Source organism: Capra hircus (genome assembly GCF_001704415.2).
Source record: "Capra hircus breed San Clemente chromosome X unlocalized genomic scaffold, ASM170441v1, whole genome shotgun sequence".
Classification (NCBI taxonomy): domain Eukaryota; kingdom Metazoa; phylum Chordata; class Mammalia; order Artiodactyla; family Bovidae; genus Capra; species Capra hircus.
The window spans coordinates 51,809,701-51,830,588 of NW_017189516.1; the positions used below are offsets into that span (position 1 = coordinate 51,809,701).

At 34.4% G+C, this 20,888-nt stretch overlaps 1 protein-coding gene across 2 annotated transcripts in view; it reads right to left on the reverse strand.

The window, feature by feature from the left end:
• Positions 1-20,888, reverse strand: part of LOC108634347 (dystrophin-like) — a gene marked incomplete at its 5' end in the record, with an annotated part of 126,479 nt that overhangs the window by 46,195 nt on the left and 59,396 nt on the right. For both annotated transcript variants that reach the window (XM_018043950.1, XM_018043949.1), the window contains 4 exon segments: positions 9,996-10,166; positions 11,808-11,936; positions 12,214-12,393; positions 19,895-20,065. In XM_018043950.1, the coding sequence (XP_017899439.1) occupies positions 9,996-10,166; positions 11,808-11,936; positions 12,214-12,393; positions 19,895-20,065 (651 nt within the window).

Consider the following 20,888-nt stretch of genomic DNA (forward strand, 5'->3'; position numbering starts at 1 on the left):
CAGAGTATATGTTAGAAGTAAGATACTTTTCACATGAATAATCCTCTAAAATTTTATCTATTTAAAGTAAATTCTCTCCTCTGATCTTTGTTTACTAGAGGTATGCAGCAATATAGAAATATTACGCAAGTCATATATTTAATTTTCAATGTTCTAGTTGCCATACTAAAAGGTGAAAAGCATCAGATGGATTTAGTATTTACCCAATATATCTAAAATACTGTTTAACTTATAATCATTATAAAATTAATAAGGTATTTTACTTTCATTATTTCATGTGAAGAATTGAAAACCCACAGTGTATTTTACACTTCCAGCACAACTTAATTTGGAGCAGCCACATTTCAAATATTCAATAACCATATGGTAGCCGCGTTAGCCACAGTACAGATCAACAGCAACTATTATGACTATGACATTGAGAAGAACCAAAAGTTCATTATTAGTATGAAATATCCCACAGAAGTAATGTTTTCTAATAGTTAAAATGCTGATGTTTATTTAGTAAATTTTAGTGGATTTAGATCATTTTTATAATGTCCATCTCTTTACCTGTATTCAGACATGTTTTGTATGGGGATTTTCAGGAAGCCCTCTGGAGATAGGAACATTTATGTGAATAGGTTTGAGAGGTTTTATTAGGAGTTTCTATTCCTCATGTGTAATCCTAGATTGTGTTGCAGTATGTATTTACATACTAGAATATAATAGTATTTAACATTCAAGGGTTTATATTTTGTCTCCCCAGTAGATTTTTAACTCCCAAAGTTGGGGATACATCTTATATCATTCTGTATTTTCCATAGCAAAAGGAACTCATTTTTTAAACATAAAATGTGCTTGCTTTATAAATGACTAATTTTAGAACATCCAATAGATCAAATTATTCAGTAACTAATTTTATAACCAAAATAACCATACCTACTAAACTCAGTTATTTAAGCTATGCTATTGGCAGGATAAGACCAGCCATTTGATATCCATATAATTAATATTTTTCAAGAAGTTGGGAAAATTTAATTGCTTTTCCTTAAGAGTTCACTGGTTCACCATTAGGTCATGACTTCTCTGACCAATAAAAATTTTACATGTTATTCTTTGGTCTCTGTTGGCTTTGTAATTTGTAATTCTTATGGAATTTTATAAAATAAATGAGGATAAGCAAAGAATCATAAATAATAGCTCATCGGTGAGTCATCAAAGTTTAAGTCATATAAAGTGTGCCTGCCTCTTTGATTCAGTATTATGACATTATTTGAATAAACTGAAATCAATGGTAGATAAATCATCTTAATTTAAGCATACATTAATTCTACTGACTTTATAGAAAGTATATGACCAAAGAAGAACTAGAATCACAATTAAATCATACTTTTGACAGCGCACACAAGATAAGCTTTAGAATACACAGAAGATAATAAAAAGTTATAATATCTCAGCAGAAAGTACAAACCAGACATAGGTTTTGTACAATTTAATTTTTACTTACCTTTTCATCTTAAGAGCTTTAGCATGACTGTGTAGTCATACAAAATACAAATAAAGTAAAACATAGGGTAGTTTAATAATCAAACAGATATATCAATGGACACAAAAGAAAGAAGAGACAGAGAAACTGAGAAAGACAACACTTTGTTTTCCTTGATTTTTAATGTGGCTTCAGATTTCTTAACAGCTATCAATTGTGCTTTGCTGTATGACTTAAGATTAATGAAATTTAAGGCTTTGTTAAAGTTTTAGCATTAATGGTGCTTTATATAACAAGTTAACAAACAACAACAGACTGAAAAAAGCAAAATCAATTACAAATTGATTCATTGTAAATTGGAAGCATTCAAAATTACTCAGATACATTTTATCATTTTTAAATTGTAAGCTTTCTTTTGATTAAATATTACTTCTAACGTGCATAGGTACACTAACATAATAAAGACTATGTTTACAAAGAGAGCAAAGGAAACATTTGTTAATATGGACTATATAATCTTAGTAATCATGATATATGGCCACTACATTCAAATTATACTGAAACCTGAATTAAAAATGAATATTTCAAATGCTATAGATTGGCTTAAAATTGCTTCAAATCAGTCTCCTCTTTCCATTCTACAGCTTTGAAAATTTATTAATCATTACAGTATTGGTATAGATTTAAAATTAAATAATAATTTATAGAAATCAAAATGGATAAAGTTTCATGGATCAGTAACATCCTATGATACAGAAAAGACACAGTGCTGATATGATATAAAGAGTTATTTCAAATTAAATATCTGGAAAGGAAAGAAAACTTACAAAGGGAAATAAGTGTACTGAAAGATCTATCTAAAACAAAGGTAATCAGATAAAGTAGTTGTAGATTTATTCATTGATTTATTTTAAATTCATAAGAGATATATCTAAGGAACATAGACATAATATTTTAAAGATAAAACAAACTGATTTGGAAAACTGACATTTCATTGGCTGCATTCTTTAATATTAGATCAGGTACTGGCTTATTTTTGATGCTGTAAGAATAAAAATGTGAAATTGTGGTAACTTCCCAAATTTGTAAAGCTAATTAAGAGACATTACATAGTATATCTGTTGGTTTTGAATTGGTAAGATTAATGTTATTGTCACACCTTTTAGAATTGGATATAAAATACACTAATTTGTTAAGACACGTTGGTGGTTCAATAATCACCACACTTTCTACTTTTTATTGAGAATAACTTGAAATAGTTTTCTATCTAATGATTATATGAGTTTAGTAGTAGCAAGTGAAAGAGCAGAAGAAAGGACTTAACTCTAAAATATAACGGAAGACTGATGAATTAAAAACATTACACTTGGAAAACTTTCTTTTTCTTATTTCTTTCTTCCTTTTTCCATTCCTTTATTCATCTCCCATTTCTGGTTTTTGTTTAATTATAAGTATTTTTAATAGAAAGAAGTACCAAAATTATTGTTTTAAGGGAGACTAGACATTTTTAGCAGCAGACATTTTTATATTAAAGCATAATAGACCAACAAAAAATTATCTGATGACACAAGAGATAAGAACATATGCTGAGAGTCAGCATGTTGGAGTGGACAAAGTAATGAATTAGGATCTATGTTTTCTAACCAGGCTATCTAAAGGAGAAATAGGGCAACTCACTGGCTCTCTCACAACCCCCTCTGAAAGTTTTGGTCCAAGGAATAATTACTTTTACATCTGTTGACTGATTGGAGGAATCATTTGCCTTTTTTAAAGTATCATGATAAGAAATCACTAAATCACTTTAATCATTTTAAATGTCATGCTAATCAGACCCAGTTAGTTCTAACAAATGACCCTGCTCACCAAACTCAATTAACAACTACTTTGAAAACACTGTAAATGATCACAAAAGGAATGTGTTATCCAAGTTCCAATAGAACTAATTTTGTTACAGGGATCGGATATTACAAATGTGCAAAAAATGTTGTTAATATAGAAATTCTGTTGGTAGGCTAACAACTTGCTTATTTCAGTGAAATAAAATTAGCAGGTAGAGTAATACAAAGTCTGGGTATTAATTTATTATTTGAGGATTTTGGCTGTGATTATTACATATGTAGTACTTTAAAATTATGTGATGGCTATATATATTTATCTAAGATTTCATTTATGCCTTTTAAAATAATATCTTTGTAGAAAATTTTACTAAAAACATATTTGTACAATAAGAATACCTGTACCAATTAACAGACAGTGTTCTCTTTTGTCAGAGAAGGTGTTGAATTAGAAATAAGCTACAAAGGGGAAAAAGATAAATGTATTTGTATTGATAACGCTGATTATTGAAAACTGACTTTCAGTTAAAATTCCCAAATCCATTGAATCTTAGATTTCCTAGGTCACATTCATAAGATGGATTACTTATTTCCCACTGATGTTTTGGAAGGTCACAATATCTAAGATATCCTTAAATTATTTATACTTTTCACATATTAAGCTACTATTTAAGATAAAATTAGATGCAACCATATGTTTTTCCTGATATATTCTACATTAAATGAAAAACTCACTGGCTCTCTTATAGCCATGTATATTAATAAACATATACAAATATACAAGTCTCTGATGCAAAGAATGATTACTTTTGCACCTGCTAACACTGATTGGATTGGACTGATTGGAGATCAAAATCTTGACACTTTATAATATTACAGCAATAATATTATGAGTATTTGCATATGTGATAGAAGATCATTCAAATCTCATGTTGTAATTACACACACACACACACTGCTACATGGATTTCAAAAGCAATTTTAAGACCCATATGGAAATGAAGGAACATATTGTATATAATACCTAAGGGCACATAATACCTAATGACTCATTGGAAAAGACCCTGATGCTGGGAAAGATTAAAGGTAGGAGGAGAAGGGGACAACAGAGGATGAGATGATTGGATGGCATCACCAACTCTATGGACATGAGTTTGAGTAAGCTCCAGGTGTTGGTGATGGACAGGGAAGCCTGGCGTGCTGTAGTCCATGGGGTCGCAAAGAGTTGGACATGACTGAGTGACTGAACTGAACTTAACGGCACATAAATCTATTTTAATAAAGAATGAAGACATGAGAAAACAAGTTCACCTTTCTTTTGTTTAGTACCAATCACACAGTCAATACATAACATTTTAGCTCCAAAGAAATGTGAAATATTTCTAAATCTCTAGAAGAAACCACAATCTATGGAAATTATGTGTATAAGTTTCATAATATTTTCCTACAAAGAAATGCAATTGCTATATTAGTAGGACATAACTAAAATATGTTTATTCAATATGCTTTTAAAACTAAGTATTACAGTGTGACAAATATATCTTGATGTAAATTTTATTCTGTCTCAGAGACAGCCTTTCACACTCAGTATTCACTCCTAACTCAGTTTTCATTTCACCCTCTTCTTGGCTTTCATATATAGTGATTTACCTCTAGGCTAGTTCTCAGCCTAGCTTCTAGACCAGTGGTTCTCAGAGTATGGTTCTTAGATTATTAGCATCAATAACATCTGAAAACCTGTTGGCCATGAAAATGATCAGCCCTCACCCAAGGCCTACTAATTCTTAGTCTTCAGGCAAGAGGGATAATGGGTACACAAAGTTTAGAAAGTCACTTCAATAGACGGTCACTTCCTTTCCATTCCCCAAATACCTCTTTACTTCAGTTTCTCACTGTTTCTCATGTAGACAACTGTGATGGATCCCTAATTGGTTTCCCTACTTCCTGTCATTATTCGGTTGAATTTTCTTCACAACTCCTGCAGGGGTAATCTTTCAACAGGGCATGAAAAACAAACAAAAATCAAGAATTCCTCAATGCATACTGAATTAAGCATACATCATTATTCTGGTTGTCATGACCTCTGCCCAAACTATGTCTCATCATCCTTTCCATTCTTATCATCCACACCAAGTTTCATACTCCATGCTGTATTCCATAAGTAAACTGAACTTACTCTTCACTGAACATACTATATGCTCCTGAGGTTTTGTCATAGATTTATCACAATTGTTACCTCCTCTAGGTTGCTGGAGTGGCTGCTAAATCCACTCAGCATATACTCTTTGTCAGCCCAGTATCCATGAATATATCTCACTCCACCATCAAACAGTCAGCTCCTTGAATCCATCACATCTTACTTAACCATTTAGGTACCACAGTACCAAACTTCATGACCTGAAAGTACATGATTGGCAAGAGCTCATTCATATTTGTCCTTTTTCCTAACCCCTCCTTTATTAATTTTTTTAAGATCTACCTCAAATATCTTCTTTCTCAAATTGTTGACTGTCCTCTCCAATGCCATTTTTCAGATGATGGAGACAGGTAGAGCTTCCAAGTACAACAAGACTAAGGAGTCTGTTTACTTGTGCCTTCCTATTACCCATTCCAAGCTTTTTTCTCCTGTCACTTTATTTTGCTGATAGGATTCCCTGCAACCACCAGCATGCTATGCTACCATGTTCTGAGGGTTTAAATCAAAAAGAGTTAAGTCATGGTGTCTTTCTCCTATGATTCCATCAACTTTAGCCAGGGTTCTGACATTATGCCTGATTGATTTTTAAACTCTGACCCTCCCCATCAAAACTGCCATCTTCTCAAATTGATTTTATACATACTAGGAGAGATTAAGCATTCTCAAGCCATAAGATACTACTGATTAACCTAAATGAAATGAGAAGAGATAGCATTTCATTTACTTTATGGATGCTATTTGGGACAATTAGAACTTTCCAGTTCTTAAATTGGTTCCTTTGATAATCTGTAAGGCTGGCCTTTGCAATGCAAATCGCAGAGGCACAGGTTCTTGGCCTCTGCCCATTCCAGCAGAGACCAGAAAGAGGTATCAGTTATTCCTCCATTTTCCTCCACTTTTTTGGCTCAGATGGTAAAGCGTCTGTCTACAATGCGGGAGACCCGGGTTCGAGCCCTGGGTTGGGAAGATCCACTGGAGAAGGAAATGGCAATCCACTCCAGTACTATTGCCTGGAAAATCCCATGGACAGAGGAGTCTGGTAGGCTACAGTCTATGGGGTCGCAAAGAGTCGGACACGACTGAGTGACTTCACTTCTTTTTCTCATCAATTATCATTTCAACTCTCAAAATTCAGCCATTAAGTCTAATATAGATAATGATAGAAATTATTATTGATATGAATTGTTTTGACCACTTTACATGATTTATAATATTTTTTTAGATTTTTTCAATATATACTTTTACATATCAGATCATTTGATCCTCACCACAGTCTTGAGCTTAAGATAATATAGGCATAACCTTACTACTTTTCTGGATAGAAATGAGGTTCTATGAGGTGAAGGATCAAATCCAAGATCACACTCCAAGTATTCTGGCTTGGAGTTAAGAACTTTTCCTCTCACCACAGTGTTTCTCACTGATACAATTAAAATTACTGCTGCTGAGAACTGCAGCTGATGGACAAGTTCTCAGCCAGTCTAAACCGAGGAACCCAATATACATCGCTTTCTAGACTTTGGAATTTCTTGACATGGATAGTCCTCACAGGACACAAAGTCTTCACCAAATAGTGAATCCAGACATTTTCAATGAGTTCTCACAGTAAATTTCTGCTTTACTCAATTGCCCTTTCTAGTTGACCTTTAAAAGGATCCTGAAATTAGTTCTTAAACTGAGTTCTCTCCATATTCACTCCCAATTGATTTCTGCTTATTTTATCATAGTAAAATTTCTCCCAAGTTTTTCTCCTAAGGGAAAACTACCCATATACTCAACCTTAAGAAGGTCATTCTCCACACAAGTCTTACCTTCCAGAAGCCCTACTCAAATAGGAACTGGACTTTGAAATCAAATGCTATTCCCAAGAAATCCAGCATCACACATACAAGTCATTACCTGTCTCACTGCACCAACAAAGTTTAGAATTATCAGGGACTATTACAACTAATCAGTCTTAAATTTGACTAATCCAACCCAGAAATTTTATATTGTGTTCTAAGCACATAACTTATACCCTTGAACCTCATCATAGGAAGAAGAAAGATAAAAGAGCAGAGATTCCACCATCCAGTAATTCTGCTGTTATCCATTTTATATACTCAGTTCTATATAGTAATTCCTTTGAGGGGGGATAGTTTTCCTTTCAAAAACTACTTATCTAGTTCAACCCCCATATCTTATAAACACTGAAAAGGAATTACAGAGAGGTTGCATGTTCTGCCTAATGCTGACAAAGTTCAGAAGCCCATCTCCTATGTCCACTGTTCTTCCTATTACACTATATGATTGATGAGACCACCTCATTATTACCTGAAAATCTCCATGAAGATGTACTAGTGTTAAGCATATGATATGACTGCAATAAGTAGTTAACCCTGTGTTTGTAGACATGTATTTTTAAGCAAGTATCTTTAACATTCTTGTATATCCCCATATTTACAAGCACAATGGAAACTCAGTACCATTAGATGATACAATGAAAAAATAAGAAAAATATCACGTATGTTCTAATGCCATATTTTTTGTCTCGTCATGATGACAAAGCTTAATTATCTCTTCAAAGACCCCAAGTGGAGTCACTGTTGCATCCAGTCATCTCTATCAATTTAGAGTAAAAGGAGTACTTTGAAAGGTAAAAATGACTGTCATCAATTAATATATAGTTGAAAATATTGATTTAAAATCTCATATGCTTTTCTTCAGTATGAGTAATAAAAGAAACACATCAAGTGACTCACCTGACACATGATATCTGGAAGTATACTGACACATTCTTACAGAAAGTAGAACAATTCAGAAACTTCTGTTGGTCATGCTATGTTAATTTCTATGGCACAGGCTGACTTCTACTTATTATTCAATACCTACAAATCACAATCTTGTGACATAATTTATCTCAATCTAATGGCTGAAAAAAATCAAGAAAATAATACCCTGTCTGCCCTTAAATATTCTCTAGCTCAGTGATTTATTAAAAAAGTATGATGGGAAGAATACAAAACTTAGTAATGAAGCATTAGCATTAATCTTTCAGATGACTGAAATAACTGTTGATATCTCCAGAAGTAATAACAACTGTCTATTTAAACTGCAGAGTAAATTCTTACCCAAAAAACAAACAAACAAACTACAAACTGAAAATAAAATTTTAGAGCCTGTCAGGTGTTTTTCAGGTGAGAACCACTACTTGAAACAATATATAAATGAGCAGAACTAATTAGGTTAATTAGTTAATTACAAAGAAAAAGAAATGAATTAAGGTAAGTGAATACCTTTTTGCTTTGGGTAGGAGAGTTTTCAAGAGTAATTATGTTTCACATGCAATAAAGTATTTAAATTTGATATCATATTTCCATATATTTTAGGAATTCCTTTATATGTGCTATTATATATAACAGTGATACATGTAATGCCTTAGAAGATGTAAATCATGCTATTACTGAGTATCTATAATTATCAAAACTATTTTTCAAACATATTCTAACTTTAGGAATCAAAACTTACCTGACATATCACATCACAGTTACTCACAAATGCTGTAATAATGTTATTCTCATTTAAGATTATTTCTAACAATTATCTGTATATATAAACACATGTATTTCATTTACATACATTTTTGTATTTGAAAGCATATCATATATATTGAAAACTGTGTCAAACCACATTTTATAAATTTGGGAGATAATACCTTACATTTTGACACTCCCCCAAAGAGCTGGAATTCAAGAATACTGAGTTTATATATTTTTGCAAGCTACCTATAATATTTTTGCCCTCATTATATGTTATACAAATATAAAGGGTTCTCATGCAAATGTTCCATATACCCTGGTTCTTCATTAAATAGAGTAAGTATAAATAGACATATAAAATTACAAAAATGAGGATATATAAGCTTTGCAATTATCTGTCTTCATGGCTTGCATGTTATTATAATCTAATGGATTTTATCACAGTAAGAATCGGCAACTAGCAAGAGCAAGTTAAAATACCCACGTATACACACATGTGCCCAACCAGTAAAGATGTACAAAAACCCTAGATCATGCAAGAAACATACAAGGCCTCAGTTTGGCTATTTGTACACAAGCAATATTATATTTGGCAAAATATGTCAGTAGTGCTGTCTTTAGATGTATGTCTTTTGTGCTTTTTGTTGTTGGCCTGCAGCATGCTATTTGTTATTGTACTGTAAGCTACCCCTGAAAGTACATACGTAAACCAGTACATACGTAAACCAGTTCTAGAAGAGCTGTGCCAGGAAAAACAAAATGACAGAGAGAGAGGGACACAGGGCCTAGGGAGGAAGAAAGGGAGACAGATTGATCTCCCATGAGATTCAGTGGTAAAATTTCTTTAAATACATTTTGGCCTTCATTTTTCTTTTGAAAACTTTGCTGTGAGGGTGGCCTGCCCCCTTCAGAGTACTGCGCAACCTTCGCAAGAGACCATTTATCACTAGTTTCCACCTTGGAGCAGATCTTCCTACCTTTCCAGTCTTAATTCTGTGAGAAATGGCTGCAAATCGATGGTTGAGCTCTGAGATTTTGGGCTCTATTACTTTCCTGCAGTGGTCGCCGCGGTTTGCCATCAAGTTTGCTGCTTGGTCACGCGTGGAGTCCACCTTTGGGCGTATGTCATTCAGTTCAGCCTTTAAACGCTATATTCCATGAGCAAGAGACAGGGCTTGAAGTTAGTAATTAAATGGAGGTTGAAAGAGACCGAAAGAGCGAGAAAGCAAAAGAGAGGGGGGAGGGGAGAGAGAGAACTAGAGAGAGGGCTAGAGAGACAGAGAAGGAAAAAGAACACATGCAGAGAAAACCAAAGCAGGAAAAAGCCAACTTTTATAAAACAGGAGTAAAGTGAAAATGCGTGTGAGTTCAGGAAAATAGGTCACTGTCCTTGCTTCAGTTTGACCTAAGTTTATTTAAAGCATTTCCTTAGTCTGAAGAAGGACAAGGGATGTTTTCCTGATTTTTCTGTTGCCAGCAACAATTGTTGTGTCTTATATTTAGTCGTAACTTTCCTCAATTTCAAAGCTGTGAAACAACTTTAACACATGCTCAGGAAGAAAGGGAGCTGAAGATCAATCTTCTGTTCCTTCCGAGGACTTATGAATTCCCTTTTGCTTTATCGTATCGATTGTCACCGGAAAAAATGGATTTTCTAAAAGATAGGGATTCTATGTCACAGACAGAGTGACTGAGGAAAGCTGAGCCTGACCGAGGGGGTTGGAGAGGCCATGAGTGAAATAACTCAGTTCCTATTTTTCCAAAGACCCTGAAGGAATTTCTCTGGGAGAAGGAAGAACACAAGAAGGTACAGATAATAGAGCAAGTATGTTTGGGGCACAGCCTGCAATACATTTATAGTTTTTCATTACAAATGAATTGCAATCTGTAGAAAATATTGATTTCATAAAAAAATGAACAAATCAATTGTATAGACAGAGGCTACAGTGTTTGAGGATTCTTTAAACAGTAACCCACTAATCAAATAAAATTATTAAAAATTTCAACAAAACAGAGGAAGGCATTGTTTAATTTATGAGGTTTGTTCAAATGTAATTCTTCCTACTTAATTGGAAAAGATGTCATCAAATAAATATAATATACCATTAACATGATATATTTGCATTTTATAACTCTCATATCTTTTTACAGGAACCTTTTTATTTTTTTAAAGTAAAGGCTAAGTTGTCACTAAGAAAGACAGCTTAGGATGTCCTAATAGTTGGTTTCAACACAAAAAGAGAGAACACAAAGCCATGTCTACTTTACATGTAGTTAAGAATGAAAAGTTCAGTTTTACATAAGCTCAGTATTTTTACTAAGATTTAGACTTTGTATAGGCAAAATGTATACAGATTGGACGTCTGGTGTTTATTCAGATGGGCTGTGAATGATGCAATGAAACTAATCTTTGTGTCAGGCACAAGCATATAGAACTAATACTAAAATTGGCATGATTTGCTATAAAACACCAAAATAAATCCAAGAATTCTTTTCTTATCAGGTTTTAAAGTTGTGTATAATTAGCTGACAGATCAATATGGACAGATATCCAGATCACAGAGCTCTTTTAAGCCATGAACTCTCATTTAAATTAAAGAAGTAGGGAGGGAAGGAAAGAAAGTATTAAGGGAAAAAGAAGAAAGGGAAGGAAGGAGGGAGAGGGAAAGGAAGAGAGGAAGATATTTTTCACTTTTAATAAGAAGTCCCTGGTATCTTTTAGGACAAAGATGATTAATATAACTGTTGTGTAGTGTGAACATTACTAATTGTAAGAGTTTATTTGCTACCTTTAGCATGTCTTCTTTTTGCTGTGGTTTCTTTTTCTCAGATTCATCCAGAAATGCATCAGCCTGAATGATCCACTTTGTGATATGATCCACATTCTGGTCAAAGGTTTCCATGTGTTTCTGGTATTCCTTAATTTTACAGAGACAAACCATGACACAGTATTAAGCAGAGAGTATTTGTCCTACTTTGCACAATTCTAAAATACAAAAATGTAGTAGCATTCAAATTACTTTTAGGTACAATCTCCATACAGAATATAAGCATGGAAAAATATAATGTAGATATTAAAAAAGAACCAACATTTACATGGAGAGTTTTGTGAACATCAAGACTATTATTGAAAGTTTATATAATGTCTCTCTCATAACGGAGAAGGGTTGAAAATCTTTCATCCTCTTCTCTTACCAACAAAAGGTTTAGCCACTCTTCTGCTCGAGAAGTGACGGCTATCCAGTTACTATTCAAAAGACTCAGTTTATCTTCGACCAAGGTCTCCTTCTTGCCCAAAACCGTTTTCAAGACCTCTCCTAGCTCTGTAATGCTCTTTAGGTGAACCTTCTGTTTCTCAGTCTCTTTCTGAATAGCCTGTAAAAAGAACAGCATTTGAGCCTCACATAATATATTATAGCCTTAAGATTTAATGCTTTTGAAATGACTATGCATCTAGTTACTATGGTAAGATTTTTCAAGGGTTTAAACTTTCAACCATATCTTTGGGAATGATGAAAATCATATCCTATATATTGCAGTTCTTTACCGAGTATATATGGATATGTATTTACACATAAACATGATTGATGTCATATTTATTTATTATTTTATACACTTAATAATAAGCATATATACTATCAATCTAAACATATTTATATTTACTTAATTTGTATATGTATGGATAAATGTAGATCTTGGAAAACCCACCCACCAATAAGCAACTGCTTTTAGAAAATTCAGCAATTTTTGCTATCCTGAATTGTTATAGCAGAAATTTGTAGATTTTTAGTGCCACAAACCTGTTTGGCATCTGGCAAAACTTAAATATCCCTTCTCATAATAATGTTTTTAAAAGCATAAAATTATATACACTAGATTTTAAATAAAAATAATTATACTATAATAAAATATAGAAAACATTTTTTAAATTTGTGAGGTGGCAATAAATGTTTTCTTTCCTAACATGTGTAACTATAATGATCTAGCAACAGACGTTTAGGATAATTTCAAAGTAGTGATGAGCACAACTGGTGTTTTGAACTATACTGAATGACTAGAATGTCATATAAAATTATCTTTCATAAATTTATCTGTGACTGGTGGCAAATTCACAGGAACTACTGATATCACTAGGGTTTGTTGCTCACACACATAACTGAAAAAAGTGCTTAATTTCAGTTAGAAGTAAAGAGATACTATTAAAGTCCCTTAAGAGAGCACCAACACTTCCTATGACTTGATTTTCAAACCCCCAAACAAGCACATTCAGTGTTGGAAATTATGTAGAGAGTTGATGGGAAATTGATCCTAGTACAAATGTTTACTGTCAGCTCTATCTACAGCCCTTTTTGTGATGTGTCACGGTGAACCACATGACCTCCTTGCATTTCTCGGCCTCTACTCTCACCCCTCCCCCACCCACTCCCCAATCTCTCCCTTACCCAAATACAGTTGTTGACATTCCCTGGTGGGTAAGTTTGAGGCAAACAGATACTCTCGCAAGAAGTTTAACTAAGAGATACAGAAATTAGGGTAACACCTCTGCTGAGAAATCATTTGGAATGAAGTTGATGTCTTTACCATAGCAAGTCAAAGCCACAGTAAGACAAATTCTTACTGGGAAACATCAATGACAAGAACTGGAGGGAGACCTTTTGCACAGAGGAACATGAAATATATGTACAGAGAGTAAGAAAAGTGGTTCAAGTAAATGAGACAAAGGTGGTCCCTAAGAGCATATATCCTTAGTTCTAGATGTTCTCAAAATGCCTTTTCTATATTTGTAATACACCAAAATAATTCTTATGGTTGCCGTTACTCCATATTATCAGGTCATATTTTTCATAGAGCTAGAACAAATAATTTCACAATTTGTATGGAAATACAAAAAAACTTGAATAGCCAAAGCAATCTTGAGAAAGAAGAATGGAACTGGAGGAATCAACTTGCCTGACTTCAGGCTATACTACAAAGCCACAGTCATCAAGACAGTATGGTACTGCCACAAAGACAGAAATATACATCAATGGAACAAAATGGAAAGCCCAGAGATAAATCCACACACCTATGGACACCTTATCTTTGACAAAGGAGGCAAGAATATACAATGGAGTAAAGAAAATCTCTTTAACAAGTGGTGCTGGGAAAACTGGTCAACCACTTGTAAAAGAATGAAACTAGAACACTTTCTAACACCATTACAAAAATAAGCTCAAAATGGATTAAAGATCTAAATGTAAGACCAGAAACTATAAAACTCCTAGAGGAGAACATAGGCAAAACACTCTCCGACATACATCACAGCAGGATCCTCTATGACCCACCTCCCAGAATATTGGAAATAAAAGCAAAAATAAACAAATGGGATCTAATTAAAATTAAAAGCTTCTGCACAACAAAGGAAACTATAAGCAAGGTGAAAAGACAGCCTTCTGAATGGGAGAAAATAATAGCAAATGAAGCAACTGACAAACAACTAATCTCAAAAATATACAAGCAACTCCTGAAGCTCAATTCCAGAAAAGTAAACGACCCAATCAAAAAATGGGCCAAAGAACTAAATAGTCATTTCTCCAAAGAAGACATACAGATGGCTAACAAACACATGAAAAGATGCTCAACACCACTCATTATCAGAGAAATGCAAATCAAAACCACAATGAGGTACCATTTCACACCAGTCAGAATGGCTACTATCCAAAAGTCTACAAGTGATAAATGCTGGAGAGGGTGTGGAGAAAAGGGAACCCTCTTACACTGTTGGTGGGAATGCAAACCAGTACAGCCACTATGGAGAACAGTGTGGAGATTCCTTAAAAAACTGGAAATAGAACTACCTTATGACCCAGCAATCCCACTTCTGGGCATATACACCAAGGAAATCAGAATTGAAAGAGACACATGTACCCCAATGTTCATCGCAGCACTGTTTATAATAGCCAGGACATGGAAGCCACCTAGATGTCCATTAGCAGATGAATGGATAAGAAAGCTGTGGTACATATACACAATGGAGTATTACTCAGCCATTAAAAAGAATACATTTGAATCAGTTCTAATGAGGTGGATGAAACTGGAGCCGATTATACAGAGTGAAGTAAGCCAGAAGGAAAAACACCAATACAGTATAGTAACGCCTATATATGGAATTTAGAAAGATGGTAACGATAACCCTGTATTTGAGACAGCAAAAGAGACACAGATGTATAGAACACTCTTTTGGACTCTGTGGGAGAGGGAGAGGGTGGGACGATTTGGGAGAATGGCATTGAAACATGTATAACATCATATATGAAACGAATTGCCAGTCCAGATTCGATACATGATACTGGGTGCTTGGGGCTGGTGCACAGAGATGACCCAGAGGGATGGTACGGGGAGGGAAGAGGGAAAGTGGTTCAGGATGGGGAACACGTGTATACCTGTGGTGGATTCATGTTGATGTATGGCAAAACCAATACAATATTGTAAAGTAATTAACCTCCAATTAAAATAAATAAATTAATATTTAAAAATAAATAAAAGCAAAATTATGAACATTCAGTTTTATTTTGACTTATGACATGGTAGAAAGAAATCTGAGTACTGAAAAATTGATGCTTTTGAACTGGGTGTTGGAGAAGACTCTTGAGAGTCCCTTGGACTGCAAGGAGATCCAACCAGTCAATCCTAAATGAAGTCAGTCTGAATATTCATTGGAAGGACTGATGTTGAAGCTGAAACTCCAATACTTTGGCCACCTGATACGAAGAACTGACTCACTGGAAAAGACCCTGATGCTGGGAAAGACTAAAGGCGGGAGGAGAAGGGGATGACAGAGGATGAGATGGTTGGGTGGCATCACCGACTCAATGGACATGAGTTTGAGCAAGCTCTGGGAGTTGGTGATGGACAGATAAGCCTGGTGTGCTGCAGTCCATGGGGTCGCAAAGAGTTGGACATGACTGAGCGACTGAAATGAACTGAACTGATGCCATGGTCATAAGTCTTGTTTCAGGAGTTTTAACAGCAGCTAAATGTGAACTATCCACTTGGTATTCTTAGGTTTTATGATACAGGAAAAAAAAATGTTAGATAACAGCGGAACTCAATGTAGATTTAAACTGTCACAACACCATTTCCATATGTCTTCCTTCCTTTACTAGGATGCTGCAAAATTCTTGCTTATTTGATCTTCTTTTATCTCTTGTGCAAGTTCTCCATATACGAAGCGTTGACTAACGAATAAAAGGTATTTTAAAAGGTTACCCTCCCCATTGAATTCTGCCTTCAGTCAGTGTGCATAAATATTATACTATTTCTGGTCATCAGAGATGAGAGAGAGTTTTCACCTTTAGCTACAAAATACATTAATGGGAAGAAAGTAAACAAATTATCACATTACAACAATTCTAACATGTGCATTTGTACATATTAAAGTTTTTGAAATGAGATAAAACTTGCAATTTATATTCACATTTAAGGGAGTGGTGTTTCTTTGATCCACAACACCTATAATTAAATCAAGTGTATCACTTGATCTCATATGTCTTAAAAGTGATAAAATATGACAATAGTTGTTTTTTAGGCCCCAAGACTACTGTCGTGGTTTGAGGATTTGAACACATTTTATTATTAGGCTAATATTATGGAATAATATAATGATAAATTTTAAGACTATAAAACAGTAAGGAGTGAATTTTATAGTAATGTGTATTGACTTTTTATTAATAATGTATTGTCTATGAAAAAGAATTTCATGAAGGCAGAATATGTAGAACAGAAATTATAGCTATGACTATAATGACAGTGAATAGTGACTTCAGTGGCATTTAACAGATGTTCTATTTTCTAAGTAACAGCTGCTTGATGCATTCATTGTACCAAGTTAATGATCTGCTAGTGTTATTTCACTTCACAGATAAATTACTGTGCTCTTTAAAAAAAAAAAAGATATGCAATTTTTCATGGGAATGATAGTGCAACAGACTTTAGAAATAAGTAATAGTTCTCATGCTTTTACAGCTAAGAGGAGTGATAAGTTGAGGCAATTATCCAGATAATCTAGGACCAGAGGCCAGATCTCTTTAAACTGTGAAAGGTGATTGTTTGAAGAAAAAAAAAAAAATACAGGACATGGTTGGCTGAACTGAACATAGATTTCCTAAGACTGCTTGTATTGCATTAGCTAGTAGTTCTCAAACTGTGTGGAATATTAGAGATTTAGAGACACTGACCTCACAGACCAATTAAATCAGAATTTCTGGGGGTGGGCCCTCAGCACTGATAGGCTTTTAAGGTTCTCAGATGATTTTGGTGTGCAACCAACACTGACAACCACTGGCAAAACAGAATGATACATTCTGTCATGTGACTGTCATTAAATTTTAGGAATAAAGTGACAGCCAAAGGAGAAAAGGATAACTGAGTAAAGTTGTAATAGTTGTTCTTAATGTTGACTATTATAAACATTTGTCCCTGAAATACATGTGAAAATCATGACTTGTTACGTCAGTAACTAGACATCAATTGTTTTGTGTTATTTAATACTCAGAGTTAAACTCAGCATTTATGTATGTGTATGTGTGTGTGTGTGTGATTCTCACAGGTAACTCTTGGTATCCCAAGACTGTGTTAAGAAAAACTAATGGGCAATGTATGCAAAATGGTAAATATGAACTATCTAAAATGCTGAAGGATTTAAACTATCAAAGGACCAATTATTTTTCTAGGGAATTATATTTAACCATTTTAATCTTTAGCTAACACTGTGAATACTAAAAGGCTTTAGTCTGGCGGAATTATTTAACTGGCTTTGAACTTTTGAGTACTGAAATTAAATGAGGAATAAAAGAAATCTGTTAGTGGTTAAAGTCAGTAAATCATGTAGATTAAACTCTGCTGAAGCTTATATTTTCCAAACATAATGATCATCCGAGATATAAATTTCTATTTAATTACATAAATATTTTTCTATGGTTAGATTTCTGTGTTCAATTGATATGCTAAACAATTGTAGCCAGTAATGGGATAGTCAGAATTGATTTACTTAAATCTGTCCTCCAGAATGCGTCCTCTGTGTCTTCATTTTAGAACATTATCTACTCATCATTTCATTAGGACACTGACTACTCAGCCAGATGGAGACATCTTTTGCAACCCTCCTTGAAGGCTAGATATGATCATGTGACTAAGATCTACCAAGTGAAATTTTGGCTAATTTCTTACAGCCTCCCAGCCTGCACTTAAATACATGAATGTCATTGATTCCCAATAAATAGAAATATAATATTTGTTTCAGTGATAGGAGGAAAAGAAAAGTAAGGCCAATGTAACTTTTAATCTGTATGCTCTGTATACTCACTACTCTAATCATTTCACAATATATATGATCCTGAACTAATAACTTCAGTCAATATCTTATCTCTAACAAATCTATTCTGAACAGGAAGAAAAAAGAAATTCATTCTCTACTATTTATTTGAAAATAAAGTGTAGTTAATAAATCTTTATAACTGCTTGTCATCCGAATCTACATAAAGAAAACCAGTTTTCAGTTTTGGTCTCACTGTAGGACTAAGTTTTTACATAACGCAATTAAAGTTCCCAAATTTGGTTAATCAAGATATAAATCTTACATTAAAAATAAAGTACAGATATCTTAAACATCTAGTTAATGCAGGCATGTGTTTGTTACTTCAAAAAAAAAAAAATGAGGGAGCGGGTTGTGCTATGATTGATTTTTTTCTAAGTGCCCAGTGGCTTGGCAAAGTTTAAGGTGAAAACACACTATTAATATCAACTATTTAGTTTATATCAACATACTTTCAAGTAACCCAGTAATATGTCAACTGAAAAAAAATTAAGCTATTGGTGCTTTGACCTTGAATTGTAGAGAACAATGATGTCTGAATGGCTGTCAGAGAAACACTAAGAATCTACAAGCTGAGAATTAAAGGAAACACAGGGCTGTTTGGGGAGAAGGCAATGGCAACCCACTCTAGTATCCTTGCCTGGAAAATCCCATGGATGGAGGAGCCTGGTAGGCTGTAGTCCATGGGGTCATTAGGAGTCAGACAAGACTGAGCAACTTCACTTTCACTTTTCACTTTCATGCATTAGAGAAGGAAATGGCAACCCACTCCAGTATCCTTGCCTGGAAAATCCCATGGATGGAGGAGCCTGGTAGGCTGTAGTCCATGGGGTCATTAGGAGTCGGACAAGACTGAGCAACTTCACTTTCACTTTTCACTTTCATGCATTGGAGAAGGAAATGGCAACCCACTCCAGTGTTCTTGCCTGGAGAATCCCAAGGATGGGGGAGCCTGGTGGGCTGTTGTCTATGGGGTCGCACAGAGTCGGACACGACTGAAGCGACTTAGCAGCAGCAGCAGCAGCAGCAGCAGCAGCAGGACTGTTTGGTGGTGGAAATGACAGGGGCCATAAAGACCCATGAGATTTTTTATGATTGTGACATCAATAACTTGCTCATCTTGTAAGTTTGTCCAGCCTAACTGTCTGAAGTCTCTGCATCTTTGCCTTCCTCATGGTTGTGGGGTTCATCTGAATAGTCTCTCTTAACCAAGCTAAGGAACACAGAGTCACATTTTTGAACTGACTTTCTGGCTAATGATGTATATATATATTTAAGGACTTATTCAGAACCTACCTAATTCTAAATAACCATTAGAGCAAATCTTGCTGAAGGTTCCCATTGGCTTTACTGTGATTCTGAAATATACAGTTCAACTACTGATGAATTTTTGAGGAAAGGGAAAATGAAGCATGATACTATTTACAGTTCTATTATTGTTGTACATTAACATCTCCTTAAAAAATCAAATTACACTATGTCCTCATATATGCTAAAAATAACCTTCAGTGATATAGGTTTTACCTTTCCCCAGGCAACTTCAGAATCCAAATTACTAGGCATTCCCTCAACTGCTGATCTCTTTGTCAGTTCCATATCTGTAGCTGCCAGCCATTCTGTCAAGGCATTCATTTCCTTTCGCATCTTACGGGACAATTTCAAGCATTTCTCCAACTGTTGCTTTCTTTCTGTTACCTGAAAAGAATGACCATAAAATGTAATTTGGTTTACTTTTTCAATTCAAGTTTAATTATAGCTACTTAATTGGAACTTTCACAATTTTCTCATTTTAAAATAACCTTCTTCTTACTTGAAAAAAATCATATTTTAGAAATATTATATATTCTGAATATTAATAGTGAATAAACACAGTCTATGAAAGATGAGATCCTTTATCCAAAAGATAGCATCCTGTATCAGGAAGAAAGAAAAGCTACTACTATTTTCTCTAATATAAATAAAATTAATTTATGGCCACAGTTTTTAAATAAATAAAATGGTATAAGTCAAACTGAAGACATGGCATGTTTCTTTTAGAAAACCTTCAATCATCTGTCAAAGACATGGGCAACATTTACAATCCTCTATATGGGTGTTCTTTGGAAGGACTGATGATAAAGCTGAAACTCCAAGTACTTTGGCCACCTCGTGCAAAGAGTTGACTCACTGAAAAAGACTCTGATGCTGGGAGGGATTGGGGGCAGGAGGAGAAGGGGACGACAGAGGATGAGATGGCTGGATGGCATCACCAACTCGATGGACATGAGTTTGAGTGCACTCCGGGAGTTGGTGATGGACAGGGAGGCCTGGAGTGCTGCAATTCATAGGGTTGCAAAGAGTTGGACATGACTGAGCGACTGAACTGAACTGATATACAAATGAGGCTTGTCCTTGCTGTTAAGTAATCAAAATGGGCAAAAAATGCTATTTCTCTCAGAGGCAAAGGTATTTGTAAAATATTTAGAAGAGTCGATATTATTGTCATTGCATCTTTGAAGTGTCTCACTTTTGCACAAAA